Here is a 23,448-nt window from a genome sequence, read left to right on the forward strand (position 1 = left end):
AATATAATTCTTGAGACATTAGAGAAACTAATAAGGGACTAAAAAATTAGTAGAGGAAGAGAACAAAGAAGGAAGAGTGAGGGAGATAAAACGTGAACCACAATCTGACTTGAGATCAACAAGCAAGGAAAAGAATGGAGGGTAGCAGGGAGCTAATGTCAACACCAGCACTAGAATCTCCAGATGTCTGTTCCCTCCAGACCCCAGGCCCCAACCCAGAGTAAGCCTGAACCTGAAATGTCATTAATAAACCAGGACCCTCAAAGGGAGCTAAAGTGATCCCAATCAAGACCAGTCCTAGATTCCTGGCCAAAGAAAAGAAAAACCATCTGGAAGAAACCAGGATTGATAAATATTGGATCTGTGTCCAATTAATATTGATCTCAAAGTCAAATGTCACATAATATGCAAGAAAAAAAGTCACTCTGAGTGAGAGTCAACTGAGATAGCCAACAGGTTTAAACCATTAGGGGCTTCACATATTAGAATTGTCAGATATAAAATATGAAATATTATACAGTAAACATTTAAGAAAATTTTTTAAATGTCTAAAAAGGAACAAGGGTCAAGAGGCTATCAAAAGTAATCATCTACATAACAATATCGATTCAAAAACCTACAAAAATGTGAAACAAATATCATTGAAATTTACAGCTCAATAGCTGAGTTAAGCAATAGGTTAGACCTGAATAAAGAGTTAGTGAACTGGAAGAAAGAATTGAAGAGATTTCCCAGAATGCAACACAAGAGATTTGGGGAAGAGAAAACAAAAGCAATCTTAAGAGACAGAAAAGATAGAACAAGAAGTTTAAATAAGAATCCTAGAAAGTAGAGTCAAGTGTCAGCATTTGAGAATACAATAGCCAAGAACTGTATAGGCTTTTTTTTCCTTGTCACCATTCCCTCAATCATACAGTATAACAACTATTTACATAGCACTTAAATTATATTAAGTCTTATAAGTCATCTTGAAATGATTTATAGTATATTGAAGAATGTGTGTAGGTTATATGTAAATACTATGCCATTGTCAGCCACTGATAAGCTTCCAGGGAGTGATTGCCTACAGAGTTAAGGAAGGATGGCAATAAGGAGGAGCACCCAAGTACCTTCTATCCACGAAATGGACAAAAAGGAGGGTATCAGCAGTACAGGTTTTATTAGCATATTCTATAACTCACATTTGCATCACCCATTAGAGAAATAAAATAATTGAAATTAACAGAAGAGATCAAACAAATGATGGTCAGCATCTTCATATTTAAGTAGTAGACTTAATTAAAGCTCCTCTTAAAAATAACTCCTCTGCAGAGGGTTCATTAACAGGAGGGTAACCATAGGAAACACAAAAGCCACCATAAAATATACCATGAATCAATGTCTGTTACTCTGGGGAAGGAGTACCACTCTCAAAGGAGAAAGAGGAGAACCATGTTATTAAGCACCAGTCATGTGCCAAGTCCTGAGCTGGCAAGTTCCCATATCTTGCTTTATTTCATAAATACAGATAGCCACTCACCATTCTCCCACAGAAAGCTTTCCCGCCCTGGCCTTCCCCTCCAGCCAACTCTGCAGCAAGTGCATATTTGGCCTGTCCTCCATAGCCAAAAATGTTTCTCTTGTCACACCAACCTAAGTACTTCTAAACATGAGTAATTTCTAGACAATCAACAATTATCTTTCAGATTTATAATTCAGTTCTGAGGGTAGCTCTTTGTATACCCATAATCTGGCGCTTAACTAATACATCTAGGTAAGAAAGATTTTAAGCTTAATACAGTAAAACCTTCAGCGAGGGCTGGGGTTGTGGCTCAGTGGTAGAGCACTTGCCTAGCACATGTAAGGCACTAGTTTGATTCTCAGCATCACATAAAAATAAATAAATAAAATAAAGGTATATTAAAAAAAAAACAGAAACCTGCAGCTAAACATTCTGCCAGCTTTGAAGAGAATATTATCAACACACAGATATTCAGATACAAATAAAGATCACAACCTTATTAGTATTCAGAAAATATACATATAAAAACAATGAGGTCTGCATTTTTCAAAAGACAAATCATCTCCAGCATAGGAAATTTATGTAGGATAAATTTAAGTTTACATAATCTTTATAATGGAAAGCAGTTCAGCACTATTACTACTTAAAATGTGCACAGTTTTTTGTTTGTTAGTGCTAAGGATGGAACCTAAGGCCTTGGAAATTCTAGGCAACCACTCTACCACTAAGCTACATCCCTACCCCTTAAAATAGACATACTTAACTCGTCCATCTAATAACTTCACTTATAGTTACCTATACAGGAAAAAATTTCCCATGTTATTAAAAAAAATCACAAGAACATTCTTTGCTGCATGGTTTGTAAAAGTGGAAGGAAAGTAGGAAGAAATGAAAGAAGGAAGAACACATCCACCTACAGCCATTTATTTCTATTTGTTTTCAAATGAAATTAAAAATCTAAAATTTCTCTCTTTTATAAAAATCTTAAAAGCTGAAACAATTAACCAAAACTTACTTCAAAAAGAAAGAGGATGGAGTCCAGCTCCTCCCTTTGTGACTTATTATTCCCTGAAATAGTAAAAGAAGATAGTTATCAAGATAACATTTAAACTTTAGGTTACTACACATTATGTTAATAATCACCTTGAAACATGTAAACATCAACAAACATTAATTTATACAAAAATACCTAAAGACAGCATATAAGAAATGCAATAGACAACTGAGCAGACCAGAACTGCCCCTTGCTAGACACAGCTTCTGTTTTCCTCAACCAGGAGCAGATAATTCATTCACTTCTCAACTAGTTACTTATTAGCTCAAATTGTGGCTGAATGACAGCAAAAACAAAGAGTTCTAGCTTGGTCATAGAAACAGACATACAGCAAGTAACATCTGTAAAAAGCAGTATCTCTTTGGGCAATGGTATACTATTCTTTTGATAATAACAATAATAATCTCCACAACACCTCCAGGAACAGTCACCATTTATTGTCTTCTCTATACCAGAATTTGTGTGCTTTGTGCTTAGCTTACATCATCTACCTTAGGAATCAGCAAACTTTTTCTTAAAAATAAATACTTCAGATTTCGGTTCTCTGGTAAATACTTAAGGTTTTACAGGTCTCCCTTATAATCACTCAATACAGATATTATAATGCAAAAGCAGCCACAGGCAATACATAGATTAATTTATATAAAACTTAGATATAAGTTTATATAATCTTTATAGTGGAAAGCAGTTCAGCACTATTACTATTTAAAATGTGCACACTGCTGTTTGTTTGTTTGTTTGTTAGTGCTAGGGATGGAACCCAAGGCCTTAGAAATGTTAGGCAAGGGTATAGCTGTGTCCAGTGTTTTGAAACTTTATTTATAAAAACAGGCAGCAAACTATGAGTTACAGACCCCTGATCTAATGGAATCTCCACAGTTCTGTGAAGTGTTTCATTCACTCATTGAACAAATACTAAAGAATGTCTATATTTCAGGGATTATTCTAGCCCCTGAAGCTACATGAAATGAACAAAACAGACAACAATCCCTGCCCTGAGGAAGATTACATTCTGGCAGAAGGCACTCTATAAAGGAGTGGATGGGGAAGAGAGGGGGCAGGGTGTTAGCAATGATGGTGGAATGTGATGGATATAATTATCCAAAGTACATGTATGAAGACATGAATTGGTGTGAAAATACTTTATGTACAACAAGAGACATGAAAAAATGTGCTCTACATGTGTAATAAGAATAGTAATGCATTCTGCTGTCATTTATTTTTTTTAAAAATCAATTAAAAATAAAATAAAACTGCCAGGGAAGGTGGACCCTCAAAAATAATTAATTAATAAGTAAGAAAAACCAAGAGGGAAAGAAGTTGGGGCAATCAAAAAGAGGTGGTGTGCAATTTTGATTAGGGAAAGCAAGGAATGCCTTTCTGGTAGAATAACAAGTTAGTAAAGATTCAAAGAGGTAAGGAAACAAGCTATATGAAAACTGGGGGTAAGGAAGCAAGCCATATGGCAATTTGAGGGAGGAATGCTCCAGGCAGAGGGACTGGACAGTACAAAGTTCCTGTGGCTGAGAATGTCTGGCAGGATAAGGAAACATCCAGAAGGCCCTTGAGGCTGGAGTGAAGAAGGGAAGATTCTAGCAGTTGAGGCTAGAGAGTAAGCAGGGTAAAGGAAGATTAGGTAGTGCCTGAGGTCACTGTAAAGACTTTGGGAATGAGAAGCCATTTGAGGGTGAGAGCCACAGAGTTATGATTTGACTCACATTTTTAAAGCATGGATCCAGCTACTCTTTAAAAGAGATTTTGGGATAGGGAAAGGTGCATGGAGATCCTTTCTGAAGTTACTGCTATAGTCTGTGATAGGATAACAGGAGTTGCACTGTTACTGGTACAGGCAATGAGACAGGGCCAATGGTTCTGGATATCTTTTGAAAGTAGAGCTAATAAATCCAAGGTTTTGGCATGAATAACCGGAAAGTTGAAGTTATCACAAAGTGGTTTCATTATGCCTAATAAATGTTTTCTTTTTTATTCCTTTTTGGGGGCACACTTTCAATATAACAACAGATTATACTAAAAGCAAAAAACTTCAAAAATGTCACCCTGTTTTTAGTGGTTCTTCATTGAGTCCTGTGATAAAGTGAAAAAATGAACACAATCTTTCCCCTCCCTTCAAGAGATATTTTTTTTTCTATCCTTTGAATCTGGGATGCCATATGACTTGCTCTGGCCAAAGTGACATTAGCAAATGTGAGAAAGTTGCTGAGCCTAGAACTCTACCACCAAATGAAGGAGTCCAACCTAGTCTGCTAGTTGGGTAATGAGAAGCTGTATGGAGAACTAAGGCATGCTAATCAGCAGCTCACCAATCACAAGACTATGTGAAGGAGGACATCCAATATTAGCTGACCTCACAGGCAAGAGCCAGTCTAATTAAGAAGAACTTCCTGTATAGCTAGAGAATTTTTATGTGGTGCTGAGGATCAAATCCAGTGCCTCACATGTGCTAGGCAAGCGCTTTACCACTGAGCCACAACCCCAGCCCATCTTTGCTATTTAAATTATACACAATATCACACTTTTCTCCCCCACACACCTGTGAGAGAAAATGAACTGAGGTAAGAGTAGGAAACAAGATAAATATCAAACCATTTTATATTTGAAATATTTACACAATTTGGAAAAACTCAAACTCAAGAGTTACATTAATTTATAAATCACAGAAACAGGGATGGGGACTGAGAAATCTATTAAAAATAAAACACACTGGTATCCTGGGCACATGTTCACATATGACTTGATGATTAGTCTGAGTCCACAGCATTCACTAACACTATAAGACACCTGTTGTAGGTCAGAGCCCACCTTGTTGCCTAGTCCCAAATCCCTTCCCCTCCACACTTGACATGTACCTCTGTTTGACTGGAGGAATCAGGGCTTCTGAAAGGAAGCCCCTCCATTTTTCTTCTCAACCTTAATATGTCTTTGTGTCTATAGTCATCATCTTATTTTTTCCTCCTTACATAAAAAGGTCACCTTGTACCCTTTCAGATATCACCGAGTATCTCTTCATCTTACTATTCATTTGTATCCTTTGTAATAAATGGGTAAACATTTTATAATAAATGAGTAAATAGGAAGTGTTTCTCTGAATTCTGTGAATTGCTCTGGCCAATTAATCAAACCCAAGGAGCAAGTCATAGGAACCCCTAATTATAGCCAGTTGTCACAGGAAAAAGTCACAACCTAGAGCTTGTGACTGGCAATCTGAAGTGGGGGCAGTGTGAGGCTCTTAACTGAGACTTTAACCTGTGAGATCTGATGCTATCTCTAAGTAGAGAGCATCAGCATCAGGACTGAATTGAGTTACAGGGCACCCAGATAATTTCCACTGGAAAATAAGATGTCAGAATGTTGGGCTGAGTGGTGTGAGAGTAGGAAAAGATCTTTGGTTTGTTTATCCTAATTAAAATAATCTCCCCAACAGATAACATGAAAACAAAAGATGAAGGTAGTAATGCCAGCTACCATTTATTGACCATGTAAATGTGTCAAATTCTGTTCTAAAATCCTAGGATACCTGTTAACCTATTTAATGCTAAGAGGAAGAAGCCACCCCAGAGAAAGGTCAACCCCTAGGGCTAGTCTGGATCCCCAACTACACTATCCTGCCACTTAAATACACAGCAAGGATATACATGTAACATTTTTAGTTTGCCTTTCAAATAATTTTTTATATATAGGCAAAACCATAAACATAAGACATTAATAACATATGGAAAGATATGCATAAAACTTTCCATGCAGGTTGCTTCTGCAAAGGAGGACAGAAAATCTGGTCAAAGCAGATATTTCTGTTTTCATTCCAAACCCTCTAATGAAATCTGCATTTTTAATACTGTACATATATTAATTTTCCTTCTTCTTTTTAAATAAAATTATTCCTTTGGAACTTATACCTTCTGCAGGTCACTTTACTATTTTCTCTTTACCTATTAGTTGTTCAATTAACATCTGCAAAAGGGAAGACTCAATGGAAACAAGGATATCAACAAGTCCATCATGATCTCACAGCTTTGTGAAGGCCTAATAAGAAAACAAATAAAGCTAAAAAATGTAGAATGTATGGCTCATAACAGATACTACTTCTAAAATTTCTTTAGAAAATTAAAGAAATGCTTACCTTTTAATTTTAAACTATTTTCCAGTGTTATAAAATTTTCATGGAAGATGAAATATATCTGTGAATAGTTGGTCTCAAAAAACTGCTTAAGATCACCTGCATCCACATTATCTGAAAAGAAAAAGTTTTCATTTATACAATTATCAGAATTTAGAAATAATCTTTTCAAAAATGAAGAAAAGCTAATCTTATCCTCTTAACAAAGCAAAACAAAACAGTACTCCCATTTGTTTATTCTCCATCTAAGAGGTTCTGAATGGTACTGGGGCACCAACCACCACAAAGGAGACTCTGAGGCTGAGTCAAGGAGATAAGAGCTGATGTAGGCACAGCACTCACAGGCCAGCTAGAAGGTCAGAGGTAGAGGAGGTAAGTGGGTCTGGGGGAGGGAGAGATGACTTCCTATTAGGGGAGAAGGATGTGGAGGTTTGTGGAAAAGGCAGTTTTTCACATAGGCCTTGAAGAGGGATGGGTTTGTACCTATGGAAACACTGTTGCTGGTGTCTCTGGGCATAAACAAAGTAATCAACTCAAGTGAACCACCACATGCTCCCTACCATATCCACCCAGCCATGCTCATCTGGGCCCACATTTTCTATCTTCCTTCCTGTTTCAAGGTGACCAGTCTCTACTCCTACTCAGGTACTGTGGGACCTGTCATGTGATCTTAAAGTTGTCCCTGATGTACCAGACAAAACTGCTGTACCTGACAGTTTTGCTAAGATCAGGAACTGCAAGTAGATAAGTGGGTAATACAGGGGACTGGCCCAGAGACAACTACCTTTAGGTCTGAGCAGCAACATGGCTACTTCTGCTAAGAGTAACAATCAGCCCCAAAGAAACTTCACAACTCTGGGAATCAGAGTAGTTATCCACTGTCAACACACGTTTGTCATTTTCCTCAGCTAACAAGGTTGCTTATGTCATTTATAGGATCCTGACCAAGGAGTCAGTGCTTTGAAAGAATATTCTAGTAACCTTAGGAAAATTCAAAGAGCCTCCTTAAAATTGTACAAGGATTACTCAAGAAAAAAAAATGTGTTGATATTCCATCCATAAAAGTGGTGTCACTGCTTTTGCTGTTCCAAAATTGTGAATATATGGAAATTACTGTGTTCAAATTCTATAAAATTAACAATAATGCAGATGGATCTAAAGAATTATTTTTCTTTGGTTATCATGGTAGGGGCTTCCATGCAAAAAAAATTTCCCTGCTTCTTTGAACTCACATACATTAGCAAGTAATATAAGCTGCCAATCTGATGTTATATTTACTGTACCAAAATAACACTGAGCGCACAGCAGTAAAAATTGCTAGTAACTAACAAATTTACCTGTGCAGAAGCAGGTAACAATGAAACTAGCATTACCAACCCACATGAACATTATCATTCTCATAAGCTACCCAAGCTTGCCAAGGAATCCTAGAGTCCCTATGCAGAATCTTCCAGTTCCAAGGAAAGGTTTTGTGCATTTTAATACAGTGCAAACTGCTAGCCCATCTGCCACTAATTGTTTCCTCTGCTGGAAGCACAATAAATCCAGTCAGTTCCCACTCACTCTCACAGAAACATCACTAACCCACACTCAGACTAGTTCTGTACCTTTGCTGTGTGATCTCCACCTGGTTCTTCCCCTGTTCTGAAACATGTCATACTTCATTTCCAGTGGAATGTTGATAAAATTCTTGGATTGATTATGATTGAATCACCTATCTTCTTTATTAGGTATAGTTCCTATACTCACATTCCCTGTATCCAGCACAATATTTAGTTCAAATTTTTCTTTAATCAGCTGAATAAAAGATATGACCTATAATACACAGATAAGATAATGACTATAAACTGTAAATCTATATGAAAGAAATGGTCTAACCCTCAAATCCTGAGGGTTATCAAAAGATAAATTTCATCTCCCTGCTGAGGGTTCTCAATTTCAATTTTCTACCCTGACATCTCACGCTGTGAGCCCTATCCTCACAGTCAATGTATCACATGAGGGTCTAAAAGGCCTTTCAAATTAAATACTGTCAAAGGGAAGACATCTCTATCAGATCCAGTTCCAAGTCTGCCAGGCTTTCCCATCTCAATAACTTAGTATCACCAAGCATCAGCAGCAGCAATCAGCTGTTCAAACCAAAGCCTAGCACTCTCTGGGTCCACTCTTTCATCACCCATCTCCAACACACCAATCTCCCCTATCAGTTCATATTCAACATGTGTCCCAGCCCTGAACTTGCATCTGCCCTCCAAGGCTTTACCTGGTCTACACTGCCAGGAATAAGCACAGGGGCTATTACTACCACATACTGCCTAGGCTCCCTGCTTTCACCATTCTCCCATTCCTTGTATTAGGTAACTTGAAAATTTACTAATATCAACCAAGTCAGATCACTCCTCTACTTGAAACCATCTAATTAGCCTTCAGTACAGTACTTAAAATAAAATCCAAATTCTTTACCATAGCCCACAAGGCCCTGAATAACTTTTCCTATTAAATCAACTTCATTGCGCAACACTCTTCCCTTCACATCTTACACCTTAGACACTATGACTTGTTTCTGTGACCCCAAAGTTCCCTAATATGTTCTTCATTTGGGACTCCTAAAGGCTACTGCCCCAATTCCCAGATCTTCATACAGCTGGCTCAGTCTCATCCTTTAGAAACTGGATCACACGTCACCTCCTCAAAGAAGTCTAGATGTACCCCATATGTCGCTCTTTACTTTTCATCTTCTACCCTGCCTTCTTGCTTGGTAGGCTCTGCAATGAACAGGTTTCAGACACAGAAAGCCCTAAGCAAGCAAACAATTTCATAAAGATGGGGAATGTGGGTACACTGATGCGACAGAATGGTACAGAATGATTATTGGGTGATCAACAACTTCCCTACCTTGTCTTCCTTTGGTGCCCCGGAGACACTAGAAATATCAGCAACCTGAACAAAGAGAGTTCTCAAGAACTTTGAGAAGCCTTCATATTGATGATACTCTCATGAAGCCAAAAGTCCAGGTAACACACACCTTCCAATAACTTTTTGTGGACAAGGCACAAACGGTTCTGAGCTTAAAGCATTCACTATGGGTTAGGGACATAGCTCAGTGAGTTATGTTCATGGCAGCATGCATGAGGTTCTACATGTTGATCCCTAGCACAAAGGAAGGAAGGGGGAGAGAGGGGTAAGGGGTGGGAAAGGCAGAGAAGGAAAGAAGAGGAGAGGAGAAAGAAAAAAACACACACTACTAGCAAGACAAGTATATGCATTCAAGGTAACCCAAAACACAGTGAAGCTAGAAGCATAACATTAGTAACATACTCAATTCATCTACACATGTTGAGGGTTCTTGATTTCTCAGGGAGTACTCCTCACACAACTTCCCCTATAGCACTAAAGAGTAGTTAAAATTATCTCCTTGTTCATTCACTTCTGCACTGTTTTGCACACCCCACGATAATGTTAACTGCATGAAGGCAGTAATCCTGTCTGTTTTGTTCACTACCCTATCTCCAGCCCCAAGAACAAAGCTGGTACACAGAAGACATCTAATTATTATTAAAGGAATAAACAAAGAATAAACATCAAATGTTTCACATCTGTAATTCAAAATCTTGAATCAATTCTTGATTCACCTGTTTCTCCAAAGACTCATCAAAAGAATATTTATAGATTAAGCATAAATCTTGGGGGAAGCAACCACAGGCACTGAAACTTAACACCCTACAAAATGAACACTATAAAAAAAAATCAAAAGCCTAATTTTTAGCAAGGCTAACTTCAAGATACAGAGAGATTAAGGATGGCTCTGCTCAGAAGTAAATGACTATAACCACAAACTTCCTTTAGACAGACATTCTTGACCCATTCATTCAAACATTTATTGAGCCTCTACCCATGGTAGCTAGCACTGTGTCAAGTGCTAAGAAATTCAAAGAGAAAAAGACCCAAGGCTATCAAGGTGCATGGATGAATAAGCAAGCAACACTAAAAGCCTCATGGCTAAAGACCATGCCCATGCAGAGCACCAAGGGAGAGAACGGATAACAAGAGGGGCTGGGAATATTACTAACATCATACATCTATGTGTGTTGTATGCTTTAAAAGACACTTCCATGAATTTATTTCACTCATACCATAACATTGTGAAATAGATTGGGCAAGGGTGGTCAAGAGAAATCAATACAAGGATAAGTACCTCATGTGACCTGCACAAGGTATCATAGCCAGTTAGGACATGGGCAAAACTCCTGTCTAGGGCTTCAGAGTCCAAATCTGAGCCGTACAAAGTCTCAGACAAATGGGTATAAGTCAAAACTAGAAATCAGATCACGAATTTAAAAGAAAGAAATTATCCCCATAAGAGCCAGAGGAAAGGGAGCAGGAAGAGAAAAGCCCAAGATAAGAAGCCAAATTGGGGAAGCAGCAGTTTGTATACATTCTCCATAGCCTCAAGTGCTGGTGAAAAGAAGGGAGATGGGAGGACAAGAGCAGGCTCCAGAGGCAGATTGGAAACTGCCTTTGATTCTAAGAGTCCAGCAGGGATGCTGGCAGGACACCTTACTACTATCACAAAACTCAAGAAAGTACATCCAAATTAACCACAGGGAAGCAAGTGGAAGACAGTCTTGCAAAGGCAGGGGTCATTCCCACATTTTTAAAGAAATCTTTAATTATTCATTCTCCTTCACCACCAACCAATAGCCAGTAAACTATATCTATTATTTTCATTATACTCAAAGACAGTTTTCTATATTCTAGACCAAACCCACCCTCTTGCATTTCTTTGTCCAGCTAAAACCTCTTGTGGACAATTATTTCTCCATATCTAACTAGAAGGCAACAACAAGGGTTGAGGACAAAATCTTTGGAACATACTGAGTTCAAATGCAGAAGGACCTTGGACAAGTTATTTAAACATGTTTCTCAATTTCATTTGAAAAATGAGGCTAACAATGGTTCCCACATCACTGCTATGTTGATAAAATCACTGCTATGATGATAAAATGAACATATACAAAGTGTTTCTAAGAATGTCTGCTAGTCAGCATTAAATAAATGCTAGCTGTTTTTTAGAATCACTTCCCAGCCATCACTATATCATGTTTCTAAGTACCTTTTGATCAAAGCAAATCAGGCAATGAGCCCTAAATCAGGGTGGGTAGGCACCATCCAAGGCTGTGGTTGTAGAGAAGGCATTTTTAGAAACCATAAGAGGGAAATAGAAGGTTGTTTAAATATGAGAGCAGAATCACCTACCTAAGTAATGGTGCATTACTAATGACATTCATTCTTGACAACATTTTCTGTCTTGTGTTTGACTGGTTCAATGCACTTCATTATTTTCCTTATTTTTATTGTTTCTAGATGACTATTTTTAAGTGTCAAGTTTATCTTGAATTCTTCACTTATCCCTTTTCTCTTTCACTAACCTATGATTTTGATGATCAGGCCTCCAGTGCCATTATCCAGGGAATTTGAGTATAAAATAGTTAGCAATACTAATCTTCATGTATACATGGATGTGTAGGCAGGGCTGGGATGGCTCTTAGGTTTGGGAAGTGGTTGGAAAGTCATGGGACGGTGGTCATTCCCCACCAGGGAAAGCTGAGCATGAGTTCCTTCCTCCTCTTGACAGCATTCCACTGGGGCTGCTGAATGGGATAAAGATGTTTCCCTTACCTTTTGTGCTTTCTAGGGGTCTGCAGAAGCAGGTTTTTGTGAAGCTGTGTTACGACCCTTTTAACTGCCATTGAAAAGGATTGAATGTGGAAGGAAATAAAGGAATCATCCCACTGGTTTCATGAGTGTGTTTGTTGGCAGTGTTTACTGGTGTATTAGGATTAAGTGCTATTTAATACAGAATGGTCTCATTAAATATATGAATTTCTGAGTCATTGAATTTTATGGCTTCATGGGTAGGTAGCTGTTGGCCCAAGGGGAATAAAGAAACTCAGGGATCCAACCCAACAATCTGGAGCCAACCTGCAGTCAAAAGAACTTCCCAGACCAGCACAGCCCAACACAATGAGGGAGGAAAACAGATGCTTATAAGGCTCATGAAAGTTACTAAAGTTTGGAATGCTTTGTTATGAAACATTATTGTGGAAATATTGGTGAAAAAGAAGAAACTCAACACAACTCAGCTTTAAAGCCCATGAGGGCCAGGAAGCCTTTAACGGGGTGCCCCCCAAGTACAACTATAATGTTACCTCCATTTAAGACAGAAAAGCAGAAAAATTGATCCAAGTAACAAAATCTGTCCATTGACACAAACTTCCTGTCAACAGTGACAGAGTGAGGACAGAGACTCCTCCTAATACCAACCAGCACATCTGAATATCACCTGTGCATGCATGAAAGCCCTATAAAGGGAAACATCAAGGGTATTTAGGTAAAGAGGCAAAAGGTACAAAATGAAGTCTTTCCAGTCTTAGTAGGTAATCACAAGACAGGAGGTGTCCAGGATATGAATGTCCTTCAAAGCCCAATCAATGCTCTTATCATCTTTATTACTGTTAAAGAGAATGCACATCTGAAAAATGTTCCTATATCCAGATATATTCAGATTCTAAAATGGGTCCTATATTGACAATATGCAAATGTACAATCTTCCTATGGATAGGAATACTAATGTACAGAGCAGCAATCACATCAAATGAAGTCTTCTAGTCCCAAAGGCCTGAAACATGAGATCCAGTTCAAAGGTGTGTTGTGAGTAGCCCAGAAGGAAGAGGATGGAATACCAGGAGCCATAAAGGAGGCACAAAGTGCTCTTTGCCCCCTTATCTAAGCCCTATTCATCCCCCCAAGTCAGCTGGAAGGTCAAGTGACACCTTGCCTAGCTCCTCATTCACTGGTCTCCTGTAGCCCTCTTGTTTGTGGACTTCCATCTCCTCCAGAGTGCACCAGGTCCCCCTATCCCAAGGCACAGGCATTGAATACATCCACACTGAATAAATTTATCTATCGACAGAATCTAGATATATAGAAAGGCTTGATAACTAATCCCTTTCTAAAAATGAGAAGAAAGTCCTGAAGGTCACAGCAAACTATAAAAAAAAATGATTAAAAACAAAAAACACCCAGGGCAAAACCTCTTAAAATAATGGGGAAAAATTTCTCCAAATCAAAAGAAGAAGTCAGAACTATTACCCTAGATACAAAATAAAGTAATAAGACAGGGTAGCAAGTAATGAAGATCCACTCTACAGCTATTAATCCTAATAAATAGTAATGTTTTCAAGATAATGACAGCACAACAGCACAAATGTTCATCCCTTAAACTAATAAGAGTATTCATTTTCTTATATCTAATATTCAAACATTGTTATATAAACATATCTACTATATATTTTTTAAATTCTAAAATTAGAAACATCTAGCTTAGCTGTAAATTTTTTACACTTACCAATATATATTTTAAATAAAATTATATCATTATCTTTTACTTTCAAATAAATTATTTTCTACAAAACAGCAACAAATTACCACTATCATATTTACTAACACATGTGTATTTTTATGACTGCTACAGGTCTAAACTTTAAGGAATAACTATTACATGAGTAAATGCCAAAACTGTACTTTTTTAAAAAATAAAATATGTCCTTAGATTCACAATTCCCTTCTGTCTCTCAATAAGAATGAGAAAAATTTGTAGGGATCACAAAGAGACTAATTATAAGGAGTATAAGGAATTTCAAAAGTATAATATAAGAAAACCAATATAAATCACCTGTGTTGGGGAATTTATTCCTCCTACAGATTTAGCCTCCAACACATAACAAAGTTCCCCCAAATCTGACCCTCAGTCTCTGGCCTCTGCTCCAAGTTCTGCCCCACAAATCCAAATACCAACAGCAAAAGTCAGATTAGAAAAATACCCCATTCCCAATCTAATCCTACCCTACCCCTTTTATCTGCTTCTCTGCGTATCTTTTTCAGTCTAGGTTTATTTATAAAATTTCCCCCAAAGCTTTAAGAACCAAAGATTAAAGTTCATTCCACAAGTATACTCTTCTAATACCATAAGACTTTATATTTCAGAAAAATTCTTTAGAGTAATACTATACTTTAAATCTGCATCCATTTTTAGGCATAAATACAGTTGATATGGAATCACTCCTGAAGTCATCCAGAAGTTAAGTAATAATAAACTCAAGATAATTCTGGCCCCTCCCCTAGTCCACCCTACCCCATAAAAGTGATGGGACATCCTTCTCTTGCTCCTGGAAAAATACTCTTTTCCTCTCCCTTACCTGGCTACATAAATTGCCTAAAGAGATTATAGTAAGAATATAAGAAGATTATAATAAGAAATCATCATAGATGACTCTCGAGGTGCACATCAGGAGATGTCTCAATAGCCTTGCACTCAGGTTTCCATCCATCTTCTGGGAATCCAAGATTCCCTCATAACCTTCATCTCTATCACCCTCACATAGCTCTGGATACAACCTAATCTCACCTTAGCTTCCTAACGTAATCCTCCTACCAACTCCACTCAATAAAGCTCACCAAATCTCTCCTCTAGGACACATTCAAAGGTCTCTTCTCCTTTGGTTCTGCCTGAAACCTAGCAGTCCTCAAAGAGGACTGTTTTCCTTGCAGGCTACAAGATAAGGCTTTACCTTCCTCCTACACTCACCTATCACTTGCCCTACACATTTTATGTATCCTCTGTGCTCCCCACTGCAACTTCCAGACCATTCTGATCCTTCCCCTCACACACAAAAAATGCTCCTTTGCTGCTCCCACCATTGGTCTGCACATCAACTACAACTACACACTGTCTTTCACATACCCCCAGGACACTCTGAAGATTCCAGGGCCTGCCTTGCTATCTCCACGATTAGCACAGTCTGCATTCTTGGTGATTTTGATATTTATATATTATATATTTGATAATGTCTCACTTCCTCATCTCTAATGAAGTTGCCTGGGCCCCTACCTCTGCCAATATCCCATAGCCAGATGCTAGACTGGAACATTACTTAACAATCTCTCCACCTTTAAAATCCCAGACAATTAATTCTCCTACCATCTGCCATTTCTTATCTTTCCTGCCCATTCCTTCTGGAACTCTAACTCTAAAAACTCTTAAACCCTACTTGGTCCCTGACTTCATAACTCCACCATCTTGTCACTAACTATGATGTCACTCAGGTTTTCCCTTTCTCTCTTTTCCAATTTAGCTTCCACTGTTCATCATTTTAATTAATTGAACCAGCCTGGATTCACTTGAAAGTATGTATCTGAGCCCAGGCCATTCTCTGGCTGCAAAAGGTTTAAAAAAAAAAAATTGGCATTAAACATTTAATGCTTCTGAAAGAATAAGTTTTGTACATATGTAATTTACAATGTGTGATAATAAAACAAACACTTTAAACTTACTCAACCAATGGAAGCATCCAGTCCAATCAGGTTTTTGCTGCTACCTCTCTAATAAGCATCATACTGTTAGATCAGTGGTCAATTTTTAGTCCTCTCCAGGGCCAACAGCTTCCCATGGAACATGTGCCCTGTGACCAAGCACTACTATCTTTGCCCATCAGAAGGAAATGCAAACTAGAAACCAGGTATACTTTCAGAGGAAATTTGGGGCCTAAATTACATATCCTTATTTTCAGGAGATAAAACAAACTCAACTTTTAGCTTCATTAGTAGCTTTGTTTCTTAAATAATATTATAGTTCTATTGTATACATTAATATTTTTATTTCTCCCTAAAAATAAATATATATTCAAAAATTTACCATAATCAATGATTCATCTCCTGAGGTGTCCTCCACAGCATTTTAAACCCAAAAGTTAAAGCAGCATGGAGCAGACATTGTTGGCTCCCCCTCAACTCCCATGATTCACCCACCCCAACAAATGGGCCCTCACTCTTCCTAACAGAGACCCCCATTTGTTCAGGAATTTTCCTCCTCCCACAGAACTCTGCCTCTCTAGAAAGGCTGGTCTGTCCCCATCACAGAAGACTGGATGTTATGCTATGCTAATCTGATTAAGGTGGCAACATGCCCTTTGCTAGTGACTTGCATGAGCTCAAGCCTGTGACCCAATGCTGGTTAGTCAGAATAAGAGGAAGTCAGAAGTACTTATCTGGGAAAAGACTAAATAGTTTTTAAAGGGTCATAAGAAGTGTCCCTTTTTTTCCTGCTTCTGGATATCATTCTATCTGAATGGCTATGGGTATTTTGCTACCATGAGGACAAACCTGCCACACAAAGTACAACAAAGCAGAAAAGCAGAAAGAGCCTGGATTGTCACCATCACTGAACTGCTAATTAACTATGGGGTTTGTCTTGGGAACTCTTTTTCTTATAAGAAAAAAAAAATCCCATACTGCTTATTTATATTTTAGTTTTCTATTAACCTACAACCAAAAACATTCTTATAAATAGTGAAATAAATTTGACAGCAGCAACAGAAAACAAATATCAACTGAAAAGGTCACAAAAATTATACACATCTTACTTCATTTCCTAAACTGTGTTGTTTTCCTTTCTTTACACCTATAAGGTAAACCAGATGTAGAAAGTAAAATTCTTAGGAATCAGAAAGATGTTAACACACTGTTATCCAGAACTGATAGTCTGTGTGTAAAAATAATTCTATATAAAGATATATTTCAAATATCTAGTGTAAAATTTTAAAAGTAGAACTATTTTCATTTAAACATATTTTGTGCATAAATGAAAGATTCTAAAACATTAATAGATATCAAGTATCAATATGATAAAACACCATATACACCAATGAAATATAATATTCAAATCAAACGTATTCCTTTTATAGAAATCAAGTTTCATCAGTTTTTTAAGTTAATGCATGCTTCCTTTTCCTTTTCTTATTCTGAACTGGGGATATAGTCTATATCATAGTCTAAACCACTCTCTAGAGAAAAAGTCAGGAATAGGAATAAAATGTCTAAAGCAGAAGTCAAATACCTATCTCTACCTCTTCATTCTCAACAACTAAAGAAGCCAAAAAGTGGTGAAGAGGATGAAGAGGGCCATAAAATAATGTTTTGTGTCAAATAATTATTAGTAGTCACTGTAATAACAGCTTACAAAATAGCTTTGCATACAGTAACTCAACTCTCCAGCAACTGTGGGAGACACATATGGTCCCTCACTGTCTGTAGGAAGGAAGGTCAGAAAGACAACTCTCTGCCAGGACTCGAACCTACAGTTAGGCTCCCACACCACTCAGCTGATGAAGTCTAATACTAACAAAAAGAAAACAGGGAGTGATACAAGATACAGAAATGGAATGTTATTAAATTAATTAGTTCATTTTAAAAGGACACCAGTCAGCTTACAAGTAGAATAACATTTTCTCCCTTACAGGTTAAAAGGGTAGCTTTTCTGTGAAATTAACTCAACTAAGACTAACATGGCCTTTCCTCAAAGGAATATCTTTACCTCCAGAAAATCATCATGGTGTCCCCTGTCCTACTAGCAGCCTCACACTGAAATTTCTGCTGTATCCCTTACACACACACACAAAAAAAAAAAAAAAAAAAAAAACCCAAAGGTCCTTTTTCCAGTCACTGGGAGCTACTCCCAGATACACAATCTGCTGATTGTGAGAGCATGTGAGAGCCTGAAACTAACAGTCTGGAAAATGGGTGGTAATTTGTTATATGAGTCCAGTGAAACAAGATACAGCCATTTGAGTATTATGGTCTTCCCTTACTAATGTGCAAAAATGTCCAAGTCTTGTTAAGTAAAAAAATATTATAGTGTCAGACCATATATAATCATCATTCATATAAAACATTCATATAAATCCATAAAAGATTCCCTCAGGTCTTTTCATTAAAAAACATAAAATTCAGCATAGTGGTCCTAATTTAGATGGGTATCTGATGGAGCCAATCTGCAGTGTTTAGTGACTGCTGCCATCATTTACATAGATAAATTATTATTGCACTGACCCATTTTCCTGTGCTTATTCTTTTTCATCCACTGGCAAATCTCCATTTTTTTTTTTTTTTTTGTCAGCATCAGGAGTACTTTCTAATGTGTCTTCCCCTTGTCTGCTACTATAGTTCAGGGGTAAGAGCAAGCCTGTCTCTATATTGCTTGTCCCAGTTCAGTCCACTGTGGGACCCTAGCACATGGCCCACTGCATTCTATAGCTTTCCTGTCCCATGGATCAGAGAGTGTTCCTATCCTATCTTCTTACCACTGTTCCCTCCAGAGTAAGTAGGCGTACAGGCTCTATGTGTGTGTCCACTATCTTTCTCCACACCTGTACCAGCCACAGCTATGGCCATTAACTTTTCCAGTACCACTTCTTTTTCTTCTCTTTTCTTTTCTGTTTCTAGTCACTGCTGTTTTGAGGCAAAAGATTTGACCTTTTGTGAAGTAAGCAAAAGAAACCAATTTCTGGTAATCTAACCAAACAAGTCTATTCTCCATGCAGGAACCAATGATTCCTTTAGACTTAAAAATCAGACCTAACGGACAGCTCAGGTCATTCCCCTTCTCCCAGGCTCCCTAAAGTGCCCCACCTTATCCTACAGTGAGACAAGCCCAACCTTGTCTTACCCTTAACTCCTTTCTCCCACTCCTGATCCTTTTCCCTGTGTGCTCTCTCCCTTTCTTCTCTCTCCTTTAACATTATTGACTTTGGAGAGATTCCAAGCCTATTTTTGATCATGATCCTTTGCACTTACTGTTCCCTCTGCTTGGAATACTATTCCCAAAAATAATTAAACTATTCCCTTATAATAACTCTGGTCTCAGTCCAAACTACTCTTCTTCCAGAAAGAACTTACTCTAATATCTAGACAAGCATGCACGCGTGAGCACAAACATACACACACACACACTCACACACACACACACACTTATCAAGCTTCACTTTACTATCAATACCCAACATCTAAGGATTTCTCAATGATCTAAAATTATTGGCATAAAAGTCAATGAACTTTACTTTGTGGTATACATGGGGCGCTCTGTGTGGAAATGTATCAGAATGCCTTTCCAGAATTACTTTCTCAGAAATATAGAAGCCAGAGAATTTACCACTAGGAACGGGACAAATTATCAAGTTGGTAAATCAGAATTCTCCATCTCTCTCATCCAGTAATTGGTACATGAATAAGCACATGATCCAAGTAGGACCAATCAGAAAGGTCCTTGGTACTGGGGTGGGCCCTAGCAAAGGAGTCACACTTCTTTAGATTTACTTAGTGGCTGAGATATATCAGGTTGACAGAGCCAGAGATACTCTCTCCTATACCAAGAAGAGTTAGGCTGAGAATGAAACAGACACGGAAACAAACCAATCCAGAACCAAGAATAATTCCACTAAATAAAGGAAGATGAGAAGAGTGGACATGACAGTGGGTGAGTACTCTAGACACTGCGTATAAACCCTATGGATAACTAATGCCAAATGTGCCCTTAGATTGTTGAGAGTCACAGCCAAAGGGGCCCCAGCAAACTTCCAGATGCCAGCAAACTTCCAGCTGCCAGCTGATGATTGGCTCACAGCGGCCCCAGCAAACTTCTAGCTGCCAACTGATTGGCTCCTCTGAGTGATGCTCATTGGGTTGTTTCCCCGCCCTTTCAGACCATGGAGCTGCTCATTGGGGGACTTTTTTGGCTCTGCCCATGCAACCCAGCCAACTGGCCTCAAGAACAGGAGGAGTGGGGGAGGTTGAGAGGCTTGTGGGAAGCCGGTGGTGGCAGTTGGGCTCTGAAGGTTTTCCTGAAGAGCTGTGTGGTGTGACCTGTGTGTTCTAAAAATAAAGTTCGTTTTTTTTTTTTTTTTTTTTTGACAAGTGGCTACTGAATTGTGCCCAGCCAGACTGCTGCATTAGATTATTTAATTACATATGTCACTAAATCCCTGCTTTTCTTTAAGTTAGTTTGAGTTGAGTTTCTGGCACTTGCAACCAAGAGTTCTGACTAGTACAAATACAATCAACATATTACTACCTGTCTGGTGGAGCAGAGGAATAAAGAGAAGAAAAAAAGAAAAAGAAAGCCCAGTGTAGCTACACACATACACGTACATACAAGTAGTTGTCAGATAAATGCAAATGGTTACCAGATTTTCTACTGGGTGATAAAAATGTTTGAAACTAGAGATGGTGGTTGCACAATATTGTAAATGTGCTAAATGCTAGTGAATTGTTCACTTTAAAATGGTTAATTATATGTTATGTGAACTCCACTTTTAAACATAAAATGTTACAATGCATAAAATTTTAAACATAAAATGTTACAATGCATTTTATGTTTCTAAAGATATGATATAGTATTATAATATATTAATCATAATTTCCTTAAAGTAAAAATTGGGTCAAATGGTACATTTTAAAGACCATTGCTACATGTTAATAAATTGAATTCCAGAAAGATTATACCAAATTATACTCCTATCAGATGTATATTAGAGAGCCCACATAGTATATTATCATTAGGGGGAAAAAAACAGCAACTTTGCTAGTATAATGGTTAAACATATTTTATTCTTTAAGTTTACATATCTCAGATTATTAACAAGGAGTAACATTTAAAATATTCTTACAGGTCTTGTTTCTCCATTTCCTACATGAATACATATATTTTGAATATTATAATTTTTAACACGTAGTAGTTTTTAATAAAATGAAGATATAACTATTTTCCCTCTTACAAGTTTCAAATATTTTTCCAGTTCATTATTTACTTATTTCAGTTAAAGGTGATATGTTTATTTGTGTATATATTTATTTTAGGAGCAGAAGAAAGGGATGGAAACATTCTTTACAAAATAAATATTTGTAATGATACATAAACACAGACACACACATACATACCAAGAATAGAGGACAGTTTGCCTCCACTCAGAAGTTCAGTATAAACTCTACTACAGCCAATCTCCATATCAGATAAAGAATCCAAAGGATACAGAGGTCTATACTGTACATACCTTAAATATGACAACACAAATAAAACTCATGTTAATCCCTTTTAAAATAGCTATTTAAAGGCAACATGTCTTTATCTTTTCTTCCACGCAGTTTTGAAAATACTACTAAGAATTTCATGGGGAAAAAAATTCTTACTAAATAGAAAAGGTCCTTTTGTGGGGACGGGGGACTAATTTAGCTTTGATTTTTGAAATTTAACTTTTACAATAAGCCCTGCCTAATTTTATTTCCATGAAAGAATATTTGGAATACTTTCCTAAGCATCACCCATGCCAGTCCTTACAAAGAGTTCCTAATACAGCTGGCCCTCTTTCCTCACTGCCCACCTCCTCACCCCCCCACCACCACCTACCGACACCAACTTTTTCTCCTTTTTGTCCACAGAAATAGTCCCTTCTTTTGTCAACTTCCCTTGAAATCTAAGGAGTTGATCTGATAATGAGTGCACACATACAAGGAAGAGGTTAAAGAACAATTTCAGAAGAGTCCACCACACTTAATTCATAGTCTTGAATCATTACTTTAATGCAGGGAACTTCTGACTGGAAATAAAAATCTTAGGGGAAGGAAGACTTTCAGACACTACAGAAATACAGAAGATAATTAGAAATTATTTTGAATCCTTACACTACAATAAAATAGAAGATAGTGAAGGCATCGATAAATTTATTAAGTCATATGATTTGCCCAGACTGAGTCAGGAGGGTATACACAACCTAAATAGACCAATATCAATTGAGGAAATAGAAGAAGCCATCAAAAGACTACCAACTAAGAAAAGCCCAGGACCGGATGGGTATACAGCAGAGTTTTACAAAACCTTTAAAGAAGAACTAATACCAATACTTTTCAAGCTATTTCAAGAAATAGAAAAAGAGGGAGAACTTCCAAATTCATTCTATGAGGCCAACATCACCCTGATTCCTAAACCAGACAAAGACACTTCAAAGAAAGAAAACTACAGACCAATATCTCTAATGAACATAGATGCAAAAATCCTCAATAAAATTCTGGCAAATTGGATACAGAAACATATCAAAAAGATGGTGCATCATGATCAAGTAGGATTCATCCCTGGGATGCAAGGCTGGTTCAATATACGGAAATCAATAAATGTTATTCATAGACTTAAAGTTAAGAACCATATGATCATCTCGATAGATGCAGAAAAAGCATTCGACAAAGTACAGCATCCCTTTATGTTCAAAACACTAGAAAAACTAGGGGTAACAGGAACATACCTCAATATTGTAAAAGCTATCTATGCTAAGCCTCAGGCTAGCATTATTCTGATCGGAGAAAAATTGAAGACATTCCCTCTAAAATCTGGAACAAGACAGGGATGCCCTCTCTCACCACTTCTGTTCAATATAGTTCTCGAAACACTAGCCAGAGCAATTAGACAGACAAAGAAATTAAAGGCATAAAAATAGGAAAAGAAGAACTTAAATTATCACTATTTGCGAATGACATGATTCTATACCTAGCAGACCCAAAAGGGTCTACAAAGAAACTACTAGAGCTAATAAATGAATTCAGTAAAGTGGCAGGATATAAAATCAACACACATAAATCAAAGGCATTCCTGTATATCAGCAACAAATCCTCTGAAATGGAAATGAGGACAACACTCCATTCACAATATCCTCAAAAAAAATAAAATACTTGGGAATCAACCTAACAAAAGAGGTGAAAGACTTATACAATGAAAACTACAGAATCCTAAAAGAGAAGTAGAAGAAGATCTCAGAAGATGAAAAAATATACCCTGTTCATGGATAGGCAGAACTAACAACATCAAAATGGCGATATTAC

General features: G+C 37.5%; 1 protein-coding gene across 4 annotated transcripts in view; it reads right to left on the reverse strand.

Moving 5' to 3' along the window:
* Positions 1 to 23,448, reverse strand: part of LOC144368310 (ral GTPase-activating protein subunit alpha-2-like) — a 76,350-nt gene that overhangs the window by 42,515 nt on the left and 10,387 nt on the right. For all 4 annotated transcript variants that reach the window (XR_013428115.1, XR_013428114.1, XM_078027122.1 and 1 more), the window contains exons 2-3: positions 6,694 to 6,804; positions 2,517 to 2,569 (exon numbers count right to left, since the gene is read on the reverse strand). Coding sequence is in view for 2 of the 4 variants with exons in the window: in XM_078027122.1 (XP_077883248.1) it covers positions 2,517 to 2,569; positions 6,694 to 6,804 (164 nt within the window). In the remaining 2 variants the exon portion in view is untranslated. The remainder of the gene's footprint in view (positions 1 to 2,516; positions 2,570 to 6,693; positions 6,805 to 23,448) is intronic.

The sequence above is a fragment of the Ictidomys tridecemlineatus genome, chromosome 11 (genome assembly GCF_052094955.1).
Source record: "Ictidomys tridecemlineatus isolate mIctTri1 chromosome 11, mIctTri1.hap1, whole genome shotgun sequence".
NCBI classification, from domain to species: domain Eukaryota; kingdom Metazoa; phylum Chordata; class Mammalia; order Rodentia; family Sciuridae; genus Ictidomys; species Ictidomys tridecemlineatus.